Genomic DNA, 16183 nt, shown 5'->3' with positions numbered 1-16183 from the left:
TTGCTCTGTGATGAGCTCCTTATAAATGTGTGTGATGTACTTGGGAGCCAGTACTGCATTTTTCTGTTCCATCTGTGCAATGTTGTAAACCAGCTGTAAACCACCAACAAATGATTATCAGTTTGACACCTTATATGTTGTGGCACTGTAACCCATTTGTTAGGTGCTGTTGATTTTTAAGTCATCAAAAGGGGTTAGTACTCAATAAGTAGTGTATTCTGTATATTGAGAAAAGTGATTTGAAAGTCATTTTTCTGGTGATGAAAATGAGCTGTTTTAGCTGGAACTGTGTTTCTGCAGTACTAGTGGAGAAAGTGGGAGCAGAGCAATTGCCAATTCACCCAGCAGGGGCATCTGCAGGGACAGATGTGAGATGATGAGGGTGTGTAATAGGCATCTGTGTGGCCCTGAGGGGAGGGAATACTCAACACTCATTCTCTCTAGTCTGTGCACACACACATGTGCGCACACACACATATTTACAGACACTCATTACAGCTTGTCATAGGTTTTTCCACAAATTGTCCTCTAGAGCATACCTTTTACTGTGGCAGACTGTTATATAGATTGAGAGTAAACATGTGTATTCAGGACCATTGCGCTGGCTGCTCCCTTGGTTATACACACATGCCAGAGTTACCAGTTAAGTGGGGAGAAGTGAATAGGCTCAGCACCCAGCCAACTAATTCCTTAGCTGAAGGGCCTATTGCCATGGTCACTGTTGTTTTACACACCCCATGCTCTTCTTTCCATATCATGCATATGTTTTACCAGTGTGAATAAACTACGTTGTTGTCTTTTGAACATTCCTTTTTAATTTCTGTTACTCACAATCTATTCCTGTAATTTCATATTCTTAATGTAGAAAACATAAGGGACAGAAGCCTAGTATTACACTCCAGAATCTCTGACAACCCTAAATGATTCTTCCTTTAACTGTGAGTTATATAATTTTCAAAACGTCCCAGGGAAGCAATATGCTCCTTCATAACTACACGACTGCACAGTGTGCTTGATGTTAACAAATTCATCAAGCAAAGAATTGTAGCACACATTGTGTGCATAAGCATGTGTCTTGTCACATAAAACAGCATCTAGATGTGTATAACTAGAAGCACGATAAAGTACTTGTTTTAGATTTACCAAAGGAAAAGCCATGAGAATGGTTTTGACCAAGAGACACCTCATTAGTGTACTGTGAAAAGTGTCCCTAATATATTCTACATTTGCTACAAGTGTATGCACCGACTGTTTTTTATCTCTACATGCAGCACGGTTGTTTGTGTGCCAGTACTGTATATGTCTTTGTATGGTTGTGTGGACAAATTTTAGTTCAGTACTGTTGTGGTGAGGACTTTTCAACAAACCTTGTGGGAGACTGGTCCTCACAACTTCAGAGGGCTTGGTTTCAGGATTATGTTTCAGGGTTATGGTTAGAATTAGGTTAGGCATTTAGTTTTGTTGGTTGATATTTTGGGTTAGTGTGTAGGGGATTTTTTTTTATTATGTTAATGAATGTGCAAGTGAGACCACCATGTGCATGTGTGAGAGCTGATTCATATGGGTGTCCATTTTTTGCAGGGTTACACATATTGCTATTTTGTTCCTATAATCTCTCATGCCATGTCCCTTTCCCTCTCTGTATGTGTGTGTGTGTGTGTGTGTGTGTGTGTGTGTGTTCATATGTGCGCTTACACGTGCACGTACGCAGGTGTACGAGGCCGTGCCGTGCCACAGTGAGTGCAGCCAGTATGAGTGGAGGGTGGAGCCCTGGTCCATTTGTACCATCAACACCGCGGACGACCTGCCAGCCTGCGGGGAGGGAGTCCAAAGCCGCAAGATCAGGTCAGTTGGTGGGTTAGGCTTGGCGCTGCAACACACACTAGGGGAGGTAGACTGGCAGTGTTGCTGTAGCTGGCACTTCCACTAATCCTAACCCTTCCAAGGCCAATGGAAAACATACAGTCAAAACAAACAACTGCTTCCTAATGAGCATTAGATTTTTTTTTACAGTGCCTTTTTAGTGACAGAGAAAGCAGATGACCTTTTCTGCCGGCAGAATGTAGAGGTGCTACTGTTGGATTCCGTTCAACCAGAAATGGGAAATGCCAAATTGAGCAACTGTGTCACTGTGTTGAAAGCAAGCAAACTGGTCTTGTTTTGCATATGCATACTTTAAGTGCGAGTCACAATCTACAATTGGTCATCGTTCTTGGTTTTAACAGTGTCATACTAATGTGCCTTTACAGCTGGCTGTAAACACAACCAACCATTTACTCGACCACAAAAAGTTGCTCTGCAGAAAATATGGGTCATTTGAAGTGATTTGAGTAAACAAACAGTTCAGTCATTTTTCTTATGAAAACTGTACAACAAACGTTTTGAGCCCATGTTTCAGTCTTGGCCAGCTATGCATGCAGCATGTGTAGAGAACTCAGATTGCGCAAAATACAGAGACCCTTTAAAATAAATGACCTGCAATATCATGCTTGAGAAAAGAAAAACTGTCTTCTATTTTGAGTCAGAAAGTTAGAAATAGGTTTTGAAACTCAAAAAAGGACCCAGTTTGCTGTGCCCCAGAGACTAGTTAAACAGCAGCATCTGCTGCTTCGCTAGGTGTGTGAAGAAGGGAACGAGTGGGGATGCAAGCGCTGTGGAGGACAGTCTGTGTGATCAGGAGGAAATGCCACCTAGAGCCCAGGTCTGCTTTCTGGCCTGCCCCAATGACTGTGTCATGGCACCCTGGGAACCTTGGACCAACTGCCCTCTGGTAAGAAGCAATACGTTTTCTTTTTTTGTTTGTGTTTCCTTGTGACAGATTGTGGGGTGGTGTTTGCTTTTTTGTTATTACTGAAAACATGTTTGTAATCCACAGCAGAGAAGGAATATACAGGTTGGGCCACAGGAAAGTAGCCCGCGAGCAAGTGAATTGTTTTGGAAGTGGGCTATGTTTCCGTGGCCCACGTGGTATTTATCAGATGTATTTATCATGAATGCTCGTGTAACACACATAGTCACAGTTTTGCTCTTTTATCTAATGCCTTCATCTTGTAATTGATAAAAATAACATTTCTTTTACATTTTGACATGTACTACAGTAATGATTCATCAATAAATTATTTATAGTAGGTGATTAAAAGTCAAAACAAAACAAGAACTTCTAAACATGAATTTGAACTCTAGTTTATTATTATTTTCCCCCTCTTAGACTTAGACTCCACCTAGTGTGTCCATTATTTAAAAAAATGATAATTGGTTATTTGATGGTTGAAGAGCATAATGTTTCATCAGACTTCATGTAAATGTAAAGGTTAAAAAAGACACATTTACATTCTAATTGCACATCAGGGAGGTGCTGGTACTAATAAGCAATAAAGAGTTCGTTCATCCAGCTGTGCTGTAAGCCTTTGTAGATTGAAATCACATTTTTTACTACAATGTTATGTACTGCAAATTAAATTGAGTTTGCTAATGTGCCTCAGTTTTCTAACGAAGGTTGGCCCTCAGGCTGGAACTATTTAGCATATGTTCCCCAGTGAATCTAGCCACAGGCTACTGGTCACATGGTCATGTACAGTAGCTGTTTGATAGGTTTCCTGTCAAACATAACAGTTCACTGAAGTGGAACGTTGGAATCAGAGAAAGAACAGTGTGGAAAACACAGACAGAGAGAGAGATTATTTAATCAGTCTGAGCGTTCTTCACAGTCATCTGGTTGCCCTTAGTCTTTCCACAAGCTTTGGCAGCACACCTACCATCAGTAAAATGCAGTCATTTAATGAATTTGGTGATGTACAGTAACAATGCCAAAACTGTTAACTTGAAAGCCAATTAAATTTTAACAGCTATATAAAACTATTATGGATGATTTGTTTCTACAGTTAAATCTAGTCTGAAACAAACTGCTAAATGTTTTAAGAAGACGGGGCTTAACCAATAATTCAGGGCAGTTTTGACTTAAACTCTGTAGCTACATCAGTTAATTTTTAGACATTAGGAAGCAGAGAAGCTCATGCCATTGTTATTAAAGATAAAGGTGTGTTGTGAGTTTTTCACATTCCTGTTAAGAATAAAATGAAAATGACAAAAAAAATTAGTAACCTGAAATTATTCTACACACTGTGACTTGCATGAATATAGTAATAGGCCCAAATGAATGATGGTAATGAAGAAAGAATCTGCACATTGACACTACCCATACATTTAAGCTTATTTTCAGGAACTGACAACTTGTAAATAGAAAAAACACAGATGTGCAGTGTAAAATATGCTGGTCCACTGCAACTGGGAATAGTAATGCATCCCTATACCTAGCTGCAGTGAGGATGCTGTGCAGTTATGCAAGGAGATCAGCTGATGTGGCTTCCAAAGGGGACAAAATCTACGTTCAGAATTTCGGAACCTAATGAGTGGTACACCTTGTGCTTCCCTCAGCTGTCACCCAGCATAATCTCATGAGTTGACGTGGACCGTGATACTTTGGTTTTTCCCTGTATTTTTGTTATGTGGTCTCTGTCCAGAGGAGAGAGGGGCTGTGCTCCTCTGACACACACACAGCTGAACAGAGGATATGAAGGATCACTCCATAGTGTAACAGTCGGCCAGAAGCAGAGACTGTGTGAGCCTTTTATCAAAAAGCTGTTGAACAAGCAGAATACAAACTTGTAGAAATGTGACATCACTGTGTTTGTAAAGCTAATAGTTGAGGTGTGAAGACACTGACATTTAAACAATCACAGGCAGCAGCAGCTCTGCAGCCCGTACATGAGAGGGTCAGAATATTAGGTACACCTCTGAATATACTGTAGTCCAGTACAACAGTACCTTTAACTATGACCTCAATAATAAACATAGAGTTGAATTTATACATTTATGACACTTTCACCAAAAAGTGAAGCATTTTGAGCTTCATAAACACAAATGTTAAGGTGGAAGTGTTGCAATTGTACAGGTGTACATAAAGTGGATGATGGACGGTGATTTTTCTTCCTCTATTTTCATTGCGTTAAAGCCAACTTTTCTAGTAAAAATGCGGTTATGGGGCATTGTAAAATGTTTCACAACTCTCTGAAATGGACAAATGATAAAGTATCCTAATAAAAATACCAAAGTGGTCATTATTCCAAAGCTCATTAACAGCTGTTTTGTTTCTGCATCATGCTCATTGAATACAATAAGTCAACAGTGTTGTTTACATTCAGACATCTTGAGCATGATCCTTGATGGCTTTGAAAATTTACAGTATGCTCCAAACTGGCTGAGTAAAGTGGTTGTTGCACTCCACCAAGGCTGTGCTTTGTCAACTTTCACAGACACAGTTGTACAGACCAGTGAAACATTTGTCGACATTCATTTTAGTGGCTTCGGGATTGTACCTTATATTTTGAAGGCAAGCCAAATGAACTGGGAACCAATGGCCACCTGAATCTGGAAGACATGAAACCACACAATGATCTTTGTTTTTGGGAATCAGAGTACTTGATATTTCATTTGTAAAGCTCAATTAGGCTAAAATTGTTTTAGAACAGCAGTGATTTGTAGTATTTACCCAGACTTTTCCTCATAGGCTTCCAAATACTGGACAGATTCTGTAAGAAAAAAAAATACAGCACATTTGTGCTTTAACAAACATTCATATTCAAGTCCACGCCCATTCATAAGCCGTTTCCTCCAGCAGAGCTTGAAATGGTTATGAGGCCATAGCTCCCTTTGGGAAAAGGTAATTGTCCCCTCTAGGTTGCTGTTCTAAGTGATGGAGATAATGTTTTTGTGCTGTCTTTATAAAAGGAGGATGGGGCACAAGACAAATAAGCAGACTGATGCATCCACTGATGTACCCACGGTGTCTGAGGAGCTACTCAGTTTTTGTTCAGAATATTTGTTACAACTTGCTTCAATGTGACTTGTTAGTATTCTGCTGTTTTTTTGCGAGTCTGCATACACATAAACGCTTCCTTTTTAGCACAGGTCAGGTTTTAGTTATATAATGAAAAACACTGGAAACGAATCTCCAAAGTGTGTGGGTGCCGTTGTGGTGTATGTGACGGCTAAAGTGTGAAACTGAAATGGCTGTATGCGAAACAGATGTACAACTGTGCTTTCATGTTGTAACTCAGCTTGTAAACAACAAATGAACATACTTCTTGATTTTGTGAACATGGTGGCTTTTGTTGGTCTCATTTGTATTGGTGTGAAATAGTGGTCCTAATCTGTTAATAGCCAATGACACAATTGAGCCTGGAGAGGACCCTATAGCATACAAATGCGTGTGGGTGGTTTTCTGACAGTTGGTGTGAAAACTTTAAGGTTACAATGACTGCGGCTGATGCATGAGCCTGACCCTCATTAGGAGGCGACAGTGATTGAGATGCACGTCCAGATGCATCAGCAGAAGAGGGACAAATGCAGCTCAATGCAAAGACTTTAATCAGATTAATCTTTCTTCCTCCCTCAGAGACCAAGCTGACAGTTCCTCCACATTCACATCCTTTGCTTCTCTGTTCATAGATTTCTGTTCCCATATACACACATGTACCTACTCATCACGGTGCCAATATAAATGTTGAACTCATTGCTCCTGCAATTATCATCACACTCACTTCACCTGCGTTCCAGCTGTGACGTATAAAAGATGATACTTTACTAAATTCAGGTTTCTCCCAGTTTATCTACTTTGCAGTATTATTCAACCTGGAGATCCAGTATGTATAGATCACCGTCAGCAGCAGTTGTCATATTTCCTAGTTCTTTCGAAGGCCTAAGAGGAAGGATATAAGAGGATGCTTATACATATTAGTACTTTTGCATCACTTTTTGCAGATGCAATCTATTATAGTAAGTGTACATTACTCTAAAAACGAGAATAAAATGAGTGAGAATAGGGTAGCACAGTGGCGTAGTGGTTAGCGTATCACAGCAAGATGGTTCTGGAGCTGACCCGGCGCCTTTCTGTGCAGAGTTTGTATGTTTTCCCTGTGCCTGCGTGGGTTCTCTCCAGGTACTCCGGCTTGCAGCTTAGGTTGACTGGCGACTCTAAATTTCCCCTAGGAGTGAGTGAGTGTGTGTGGTTGTTTGTCTACATGTCAGCCCTGTGATAGACTGGTGACCTGTCCAGGGTGGACCCCGCCCCTCACCCAATGTCAGCTGGGATTGGCTCCAGCGACCCATGACCCTATTCAGGAATGCGTGGTATAGGTAATGAATGGATGGATCAATTTGTATAAATAAGTTGTAAATACTGTGTGTGTGTGTGTGTTTTCAACTTTTTTTCAGTTTTTCATTCCTCCCTTGTTACATCATCTATTTCACATAGATAATTTTGGGTTTATGGGTAAACTCCTCAATTGTGTTTTCAAAGATAAAGAACACATTTGCTATATTAAAATCATACAATACAGAAGAACTGTTATCAATTTTCATTACAATTTTAATCAAGCAAACACATTTTTCTATCATAGAAAAACAAACCTTTTTATTTTTAAGTTAATGGTGAAATTGCTTTAAAGGTTAAACAATGTACTGTAAACCAAGAATAAAGTTGACAGAATAAAGGGACAAGTGTCTTGATAAAAACAAATCATTTATTTTGCTAAAGCCAAATTTGTTGTTGCAAAAGCTTAGAGCTTAGCGATTTGTACTCTTGACAGTCTCTTTTTTTTTGTGCTGCTGTTGTTGTGTAGCAATGTGAGCAAGGGACAGCAAGGAACAGGAGTAGACATATCCTCCGCCTTCCAACCTCAGAAAACTCGGCTTGTCCAGAGCTGGTCCAGTCAGAGCTCTGCACCCTCAACAGCACCTGCTTCACCTACCAGTACAGAGTCTCAGGTAGGACAAGTGGATCACAGACTGCTATTTACTCCCATTAGACATGCATTGAACTGAAAGAATGTGCAGTAAGGCACATATGCATGGTCGGGTTTGCAGGTTGATAAAAGTAGAAATACAATAAGTTGCGTGTAGCGGACGTTGGTGTGAACAATCTCTGTTCCAACCTGACAGGCTCCCACTGGCATGGGCATACACCCTGGTCTGACAGTGAGACTAATGTAGATCTGTTGCTCTGTGTGTGTGTGTATTGCAGACTGGAGTACATGTCAGCTGAGTGAACATGCCATCTGTGGTCAGGGTTCACGGTTGCGTCTCCTGGACTGTATTCGCAGTGATGGCAAGATTGTGAAGTTAGAGAAGTGCGAGCAGGTATTCATTGTGTAGTCTGTAAGATTTTTTTTTTTTGTTTATAACAGGATCCTGCGATTAAAAGTTTTGATCACACAATTATAGTTTGTGAAAAATCACATTTTTACAGTCATGCAATTATTGCTTTTTTCCCGCACTACAGACAGGGAAATTTGTTTTCACAATACATTTGGCACTGTAAACAACACAGCACAGCCATTTCTGTTTAAAACCAAACACTGGCTGACTTCCAGTTGATTCTTTTCCTACACTGCATATTTAGAACCAATACAGGAAGGATTAAGTGAGATGGGTAAGATGGGCTGTGCACCAAATCACAGAGTCCCCTAATAAGAACACTGGAATATTGGACTTCAAAAGAAAGTATTTTCAAGTATGAAGTATTGATTAAGGCTGCAGTGCAGTTTCTCTTCTATTCCTACTGGCTTATACGTTATTGAAAGCCCAGTTGCCCAATTTGTTTAAGTGAAAATGTTGCAGCTAATCTTTTAACACCTTCCTCTTCCTGTTTTATTTAACTGAGATAAATAGTGGTCTTGAAGATGCTGTAAGATATTGTAAATCCAATAACGGTACTACTGTAGCTGCAGCATTTCTCACTGCAAACTAGACTCTCTCGGTCTTCCTCCACAATCTGTAGTTATATCCAGAATCATGTAGCAGCCGAGTTTTATTGGCATGAAGGCTGAGATTTTGTGGCCCCTGTGTTATGTATAATGAACATTAACAAAGTGATCGCCTCTCTAGCTCCATAACAATTGGAAGCAGTGTTAATGGTAAAATAGTTTAAACACTTAGTGCACCACAGCTGCTTATGTAAATATGATCTTTCTTGTTCATGGAAGTAATTAGCTAACTCTCCTCCTCCGTGTTTTCCACAGTTTGGTCAGATCAACAAGTGGAGGCTGTCGGAGAGCTGCGTTGTTGACTGTCCCATCAGCTGTGTACTCTCTGATTGGTCGCCGTGGGTGGAATGCTCGCACACCTGTGGAAGTCAAGGTAAACATTATGAGCAAACAAACTTCAACCAGTGTGAACACCAGCCTGATGAACAGACACACAACACACACGGGCAGCACCTCATTATTCCGTCTGCTCCAGCTTTCAACAAGATGTTGAATTGTGTATGAATACATTTGAATGCATTAAAATATTTACAAGAATTTGTAATCCAAACCCTTATTATACAGAGAAACAGTGTTTTTAAGTAATATCCTTATTTTATTATCATTTTGTATAGGCTTTTTTTTTTTTAATTAACACAGCTTCACTTTGTGAAGTTGCGTTTTATTAGTGGCACATTTGTTTCACCAAAATTTTATACAGCTCACCTTTATAGATGTCATAAATAATTCAGTATTACTAAATTAAAAAAACAAACGCCAGCCTCCTACCACTCTATGATTTTAAAAAAATGCAATTAGTAATCACCAACCGGTGCATGCTCAGCATCACTTTGATAAAGTCAGGTTATAACCTCGTGCACTACACAAAGTTAACAATTTAACCTGAATGCACACATCGTTTCTTTGGCCTTCTAAAGACGAACTTCCAGAGAGAATGCTTGGTATTCAGTTAATTAGAGAGGCTCAGTAATATCTTAAGTTCATTCATTTTAATTTGTCATTGGTTGTCTGTCTCTTTTCAACAACTGGGGATATAAACTCAAAACTCTGTCGCAGCTCTGTCACTGTTGCTGGGACTGTTTCTGCCACTCTCTGAATTCATTTTCACACTTAGTGAAACACATCCGTCAGCCTTGATGAAGAATTTGTACTTTGTCAGATGACACGGGATCTTGTTTTGTCAGGATGCCATCCACGGGAGTGTTACAGTAATGTCTTGGGTTTGATTTTTGAGATGGCAGAGCTGAATGTCCTTTTGTTGTGTCTGCCTGAGGCCCGTGTAGCTCAGCATCTCCCCTGGCATAACGCACACACACAAAACTTATCTATCGACTTGCTGGCTGAGCCTCATGGGACCCAGGCACTAAGTTGCTCTACAATATACCAAATCCACTCTGTGGCCCCTTCTTTTTACTGTTACCATTTACCAAACATTTCCTGTCACACATTATTAATAGCTCACTTGAACAAAGCACTTAAAGGAAACTGTTAGATGTGAGTATAAAGTGGCACAGTGACACAGATGTATTGTGCTGTTGCACTAATTCCTTTTTGTCATGAGGAAAATATTTCACAGGCTTAAGAGAATGTGCAGCCTCTTTTCATTTCTAAATAATAACCATCATTCATTTCAACCACCCGTTTTATTAAGTGTTATTTTATGGGACCGTATATTTGTGCAGTGATGCATTTATATCTCCTGCCATGTCTCGCATGTTGTTAAGTGAGTGTATGAATCCCCAGTGTTTTTGTGCTTTACTCACCGTTCTTATTCTGTAGCAGTTTGTCCTGTGAGTTCTGCACAGTGGCTTTGCAAAAAATGTTTTTTGAGTTTCTGACGTGAACAAAAAATGTATGCAGCTTGCACTTTGCAAATGTAGGCTACTTGAGTCTCCTCTGGCCTGTTGTGTCAACCTTGATGTTCTGTAGGTCTGTCTGTGCGCACCCGGAGAATTCTGCAGGAGGCTCATGATGAGGGTCGTCCCTGTCCCAGCCAGCTCACCCAGACCAAACCATGTCCCATAAGGCCTTGCTATACGTGGGTGCTGAGTGACTGGTCCCCATGCACTGTACAGGTATGACCGATTTCTGCCTACTTGTAAGTAAGTATCGTGGTAAGTATCATGTACTTACCAATGATACCCACTTTCACCTTAGCTAAAAGGTTTAGCTAACCATTTTATTAACCATCAGTATTTTTTTATTTTATCTTTTTGCCATTAATCATTTTTGCCTACTTTTCAAATATTTGAAATGATATCACACTGAACTGCCACTTATATTAAGGGTAGAGTTTTGACCACTGGTAGTGATGTGGAGCAGTATTTTTACCTGTGGGTTTCTGTTTCATTCACACAAGTGCTTGCACAAACACAAGCATATGGGCAATGCTAGTTTCCTGTCAGTGGTTTTATAAAGACCATATCATGTTGAATGCAGTAACGTGCCAGAAAACGGAGGGAAGAAGATGACAGATGGCAAGTAACCATGGATGTTGACAATGCAAGTTTCATGCAATGCAGAAATGATTAGATAATTGTCATATGTGTTTTCTGTGGAAAGAAATGTATTTGACATCATAGATACACACCTTGTGTTTTTTGCATTGTGTAAATAATGTGCAGACAAGAGTCAAAGCCCAGAGAAGTGCACATTTTGTTGGAGTCAAAATCTCAAGAGATTTGAGATAAAATGATATTTTTAGAGATCGCAAAATAGTTCTATTAAAGGTGTAATTTTCTTGCGACAAACTAATGTTTACATTTAGTGTTGTTCACTAAAAGGTGTTGTGTGTATGTTTGAAGTCTAATTGCGTTTTCCTCCTCATACATTATTTAGATATTTTTAATTCAGCATTGCATACGTCCATGCCAACTATCTTGCAGTGTTCTTGACCTTTGTTGGCACAAGGTGCTGTATCCTGGCATGTTACTGCCACCTGTTGATCAGTGAAATAGTGTGGCACGACTGGTAACACTGTTTCTTATCACCCACTTGCATGTGCCTCTTTGTGCGTGAAATAAACAAAACAGGGTGACTTTCATTTAAATAAAACCAAAAAAAAAACAGCTCCACAGAATTATTAGAGGTCAAAAATGCCACCAGGAAATTTTAACTATTTATTAGATATATCATGGAGTCCAGTGTGAGCTAGTTAGAGGAACAACACCCAACTCTTAGCAGTGTTGGTCATTTTCATCTCATGGTTCTGAGTCACCAGTCCGTACAGTCAGCATTCTTTCACAAACTGTTCATCCATTATGCCAAACCAAGTTGAATAGATGCTTCGCGACTTACATCTTACCTATGATATGATGAGAACACATCTGTAAATCTGTAAAAAGTCCATATAAACTTTGTGTGCGTGTCTGTGCAGGGTGCAGAGTGTGGTGAGGGGCTTCGGAGAAGGAACCTGTCATGTGTCGTCCACTGGGGCGGCTGGCCTGAGTCTCCTCCTCAGCCAGTAGAAGAGGAGCTTTGTGGAGACAAACGGAGGCAGCAGGTCCAACAGGATATGGAGCAGCCCTGTTTTGTACCCTGCCCAGGTACATTTGATTTTCGAATATATTGGTCCAGTATGTGAAATGCTATTATTTGTGAAATTTCATAAAATATACAGTGTATTAGAATTTGTCATCAGCTCAAATAGATCAAAACTACCTGCATGATTGCATGAATTACTTATTACTGTAGTCATTTTTGATTCATAGTATCAATAATTATTTGGCCTGGTCACTCATTTTTGAACACCAGCTTATTTTATGGAGTTTGCCAGTACGCTGTCCCCTCTTCTAATTGGCTGACATTTTCATCAGCTAAATAATAATTGCAGAATCAATACAAGTAATAGACTAATGACTCTTTTAGATCAAACAACCGAAAAAAGGCAGTGGATAGCTGGAAGAAATGCTGGTATATTGTCGAATGTTTGTGATGGTGGAAGGATGAGTTAGAATTGTCTAGAACTATGTCCGATTTTGGATCGAAGTTCTGGGGTTTAGTCACGAATCTGGAGAGAAAAATACTGATGTTTTCTACAGATTAGAGACTTTAATTAAATGAGACTACGGTTTTCATGAGTCATCAGCTTAACGACAGGGTTCACGTGGCCAGGGAAGGAGAAACGTAGGTTGGGGCCCTTTTGGCCCAGAGTCGGGCGGTGTCCAGAGTTCCGAGATGGTCCTGAGCTGAGTCCTGAGCTTTGCACACAAAGGGCCCTTGTAGTTACATAGGGTCGGTGCAGGGTTGATGAAAGCCACTCTGCTCCTCAATGCCTTGGAAATCAAAGTTGGTTATTAATTATTAATATTCTGGGTTTCTCAGAATCAAACATTTCTTCAAAAGGTCTACTTTGGACTTGTGGGCACAACACTTGTCACTGTCAGGCCTTCCTCCCTGAAAATCTATAATGAAGCTTCACTGTCCTCGGGCACAAGCCACCTACAAAAGTGTCATACTGTAGAAAATATTGAATTTTTTTGTCACTTTCAAAAGAGAAATACAATCATTCATCAATCGTCTGATCTCCTTTGGCATGGCTCTTGCCATATGAGTGTCCTGTTAGCGTTTGCCTCATCTCACTCCCGCTCTCCTCTGATCCTCGCCTTGATTCATCACTCAAACCACCTTTGTTATGAGCCGGCACAGGATCATTACTGTTTGATGGTTAGAGCAGATGTGTGTGCATTTATGTTGCGTGTTCAGGTGTCTGTTAGTGTGAAAGTGGCAGACGCAGCGTAGGGGAGCGGTTGTCGACATGTATGTGCGCAATTGTGCTGCTGTCTGCTGTAAACTGCAGCTTTTACCACAGCATGTTTCTATATCCATACCAGCATGAGAGAAGAACTGATAGAGTGGATCCATATAAAGATGAGAGGTAATGAGATGTGTCAATCTGCTAATGTCACTAATGGGCAGAGAATCAGAGAGCTGTTCTGGCTGAGGAGCTGTGGCAGTGGGTGATATTATCACTACCAGATGACCCTATCAAGGATTACAAAGGATATTAATATTTGACCTTCAAGGAAGCAAGTGTAGATGTGTTATTTATAGACTCTGAGTGCATCAACCGGCCTCCGACTAAAAACAGTTGCCAAACTAAATGATTGTCGCTTTTCCTGTGAGACACGTTTCAGTATCGGGTGTTACCTTTCGATTTGGCTCGGCGTTGCAGCTTTTATTGCATAATTTATATCTGTGGTTGGTCTGTTACTTCTGAATACCCACTGGGCTGTCTGGGTAATTTGTTTGTGAATGTGGTACATTATCATCCACAGATGTGTGCTGCAGTTGTTTTCGATCTATTTTAAATGTTTCAGGAGCTAGCAGGGGAGCCAATAATATGATCTCTGAAATAGCGTTGCTGCATATAAACCATCGTCAAGTGTCTAAAAATGAAGGTCTGACAGTGTTTTCTTTGTCTTCTGCCCTCAGGAGACTGCCATTTGACAGAGTGGTCATCTTGGAGCTCATGCCAGCTAATCTGCCTGGAGGGGCGGGGCTTTGAGACCACCGGTCGCCAAGCGCGCTCTAGAGCTGTGATTGTTCAAGTTATGGAGAACCAGGACAGCTGCCCGCACCAAGTCTTTGAGACCCAGCCCTGTAAAGGTACTGAGGAAAACACTTACAAAATGTCAGTTTTGTGCCTTACTTGAAGCAGTTACTGTATAATCAATAGTTTTATATCAACAATGCAAACGTGTGACTCAAGGTGAACCCACACATAATTATCATTCTACTTTATAGCTCCTCTTTTGTCTTCAGAGCCTTATAGCATATTTTAACTGATTATTTAATAGCTAGCTAGTTCCTTCTTTCCCTTAGTAAGTAATGGAATCCAATAAATTAGCCAAGAGGAGTGTGAATAAAAGACTAACATCCATCATGTGGTCAAAAACATGCCTTCAAATGGCTGCTAATGTTGCTGCCTAGCTGCTGGATCTGTAATGAGCAGCTGTTTCCTAACACATTCATCATACTAATAACATGAGAGTGTTGTTTTAACAGATTGTTTCCACAGCCCCTAGGCAATTAAAAAAACAGATAATGCTAATAGAAAGAATAACAACTCCAAGGTGAAAGCCACACACCCACAGCTCTCTTTCCACACTCATCTGTGATGTGAAGGTGTGGTAGTCATGCCCTGAGTGCACTTTAGCATCACTGCAGCCAGGTGGGAACCCCAGTCACTAGAAGTCAGCAAGAATTAACTGGTGTTAAACTGACTTGTATTCTCTCCATAAACTGACAAAGGATAAACATATAATTTAAATATCAAATATTTGGAAAGTCATCATTTGCCCTCAGAATAATTTCATCTCTCTCTGTGCTGCAGACATGCTGCATCTATTGGGATGATGAACATTGTATATTTAAGAACTAAAGCCGCTCATTCTCCAAATGGATCAATGAAATGGAAACCATCTTCTGATAAACATTAATTCAACTTTAGATCTGCTCTGGAGGGGTACAAAAACATGTTTATTTGATCTTGCTGTCCTTGAATCTACCCCATAGTGCTTATCAGCCTGTATTCATGAAAGTAGTGTTTGCACCATGACAAAACACTCTCCAGTTCACACACTGCCATGGCTCATAACAGGCATTATGGCTTGAGAGTTTCTTTTGTGTATCAGTGAACACCAACCTATGTGTATGGAGGTAAAAGGCTACAAGGTGCTATTTTCAGTCCCTTCTGAAAAGCCAGCTCTGGTGTTCTGTAAGTGGCAGTTTTGCAACTGGCAAAGTTATTGAAACTGTGTCGCAGCAGGGTTAGCACTTAAAAATTACAAATGTGATAAAAATGCTATCATTAAAGGGTCAGTATTTGAGTAGAATGGTCATAACTGCACTATTTATCTAATTTAGATGAACGACTGAGGTTGACGCTGATTGCTGACTTGCTCAAGGTATATAATCGCCTATGTGTATATCAGAAGGGACTATTTATTTATTGTAGACCAAACTTTTCATACTGTATATTAACAATATATGCAATGTTTCTGAATTATTGAACTTTGTACTATTTGCTGATGATACTACTATATGGGCCTCTGGGGAAGACCTACAGCAACTTTTGGGTCTGATTACTGTGGAATTGGACAAGGTGAAGAAATGGTGTGACAGGAATAAGTTATCACTAAATCTGGACAAAACAAAATTCATGCTGTTTGGATATGGAAGATTAAATCGTCAGATTCAAGTAAGGGTGGGGGATGCCAATATAGAAAGAGTTTACGAAACAAAATTTCTAGGCATAAATATTGATGATAAAATCTGTTGGAAACCTCATATTAAATATATACATAATAAATTGGCTAAAAGTATATCTATATTGGCAAGAGTTAAAAATATTGTGGATC

At 40.0% G+C, this 16183-nt stretch overlaps 1 protein-coding gene across 3 annotated transcripts in view; it reads left to right on the top strand.

Moving 5' to 3' along the window:
- The window catches only part of thsd7ba (thrombospondin, type I, domain containing 7Ba), a 181039-nt gene that overhangs the window by 159485 nt on the left and 5371 nt on the right, over positions 1-16183 (top strand). For all 3 annotated transcript variants that reach the window (XR_002276677.1, XR_002276676.1, XM_020621192.1), the window contains 8 exons: positions 1712-1845; positions 2617-2770; positions 7680-7824; positions 8081-8196; positions 9078-9195; positions 10752-10897; positions 12199-12367; positions 14256-14429. Coding sequence is in view for 1 of the 3 variants with exons in the window: in XM_020621192.1 (XP_020476848.1) it covers positions 1712-1845; positions 2617-2770; positions 7680-7824; positions 8081-8196; positions 9078-9195; positions 10752-10897; positions 12199-12367; positions 14256-14429 (1156 nt within the window). In the remaining 2 variants the exon portion in view is untranslated. The remainder of the gene's footprint in view (positions 1-1711; positions 1846-2616; positions 2771-7679; positions 7825-8080; positions 8197-9077; positions 9196-10751; positions 10898-12198; positions 12368-14255; positions 14430-16183) is intronic.

This window comes from Monopterus albus, unplaced genomic scaffold (genome assembly GCF_001952655.1).
Source record: "Monopterus albus unplaced genomic scaffold, M_albus_1.0 scaffold254.1, whole genome shotgun sequence".
NCBI classification, from domain to species: Eukaryota; Metazoa; Chordata; class Actinopteri; order Synbranchiformes; family Synbranchidae; genus Monopterus; species Monopterus albus.
This window is presented reverse-complemented; position numbering and strand designations above follow the sequence as displayed.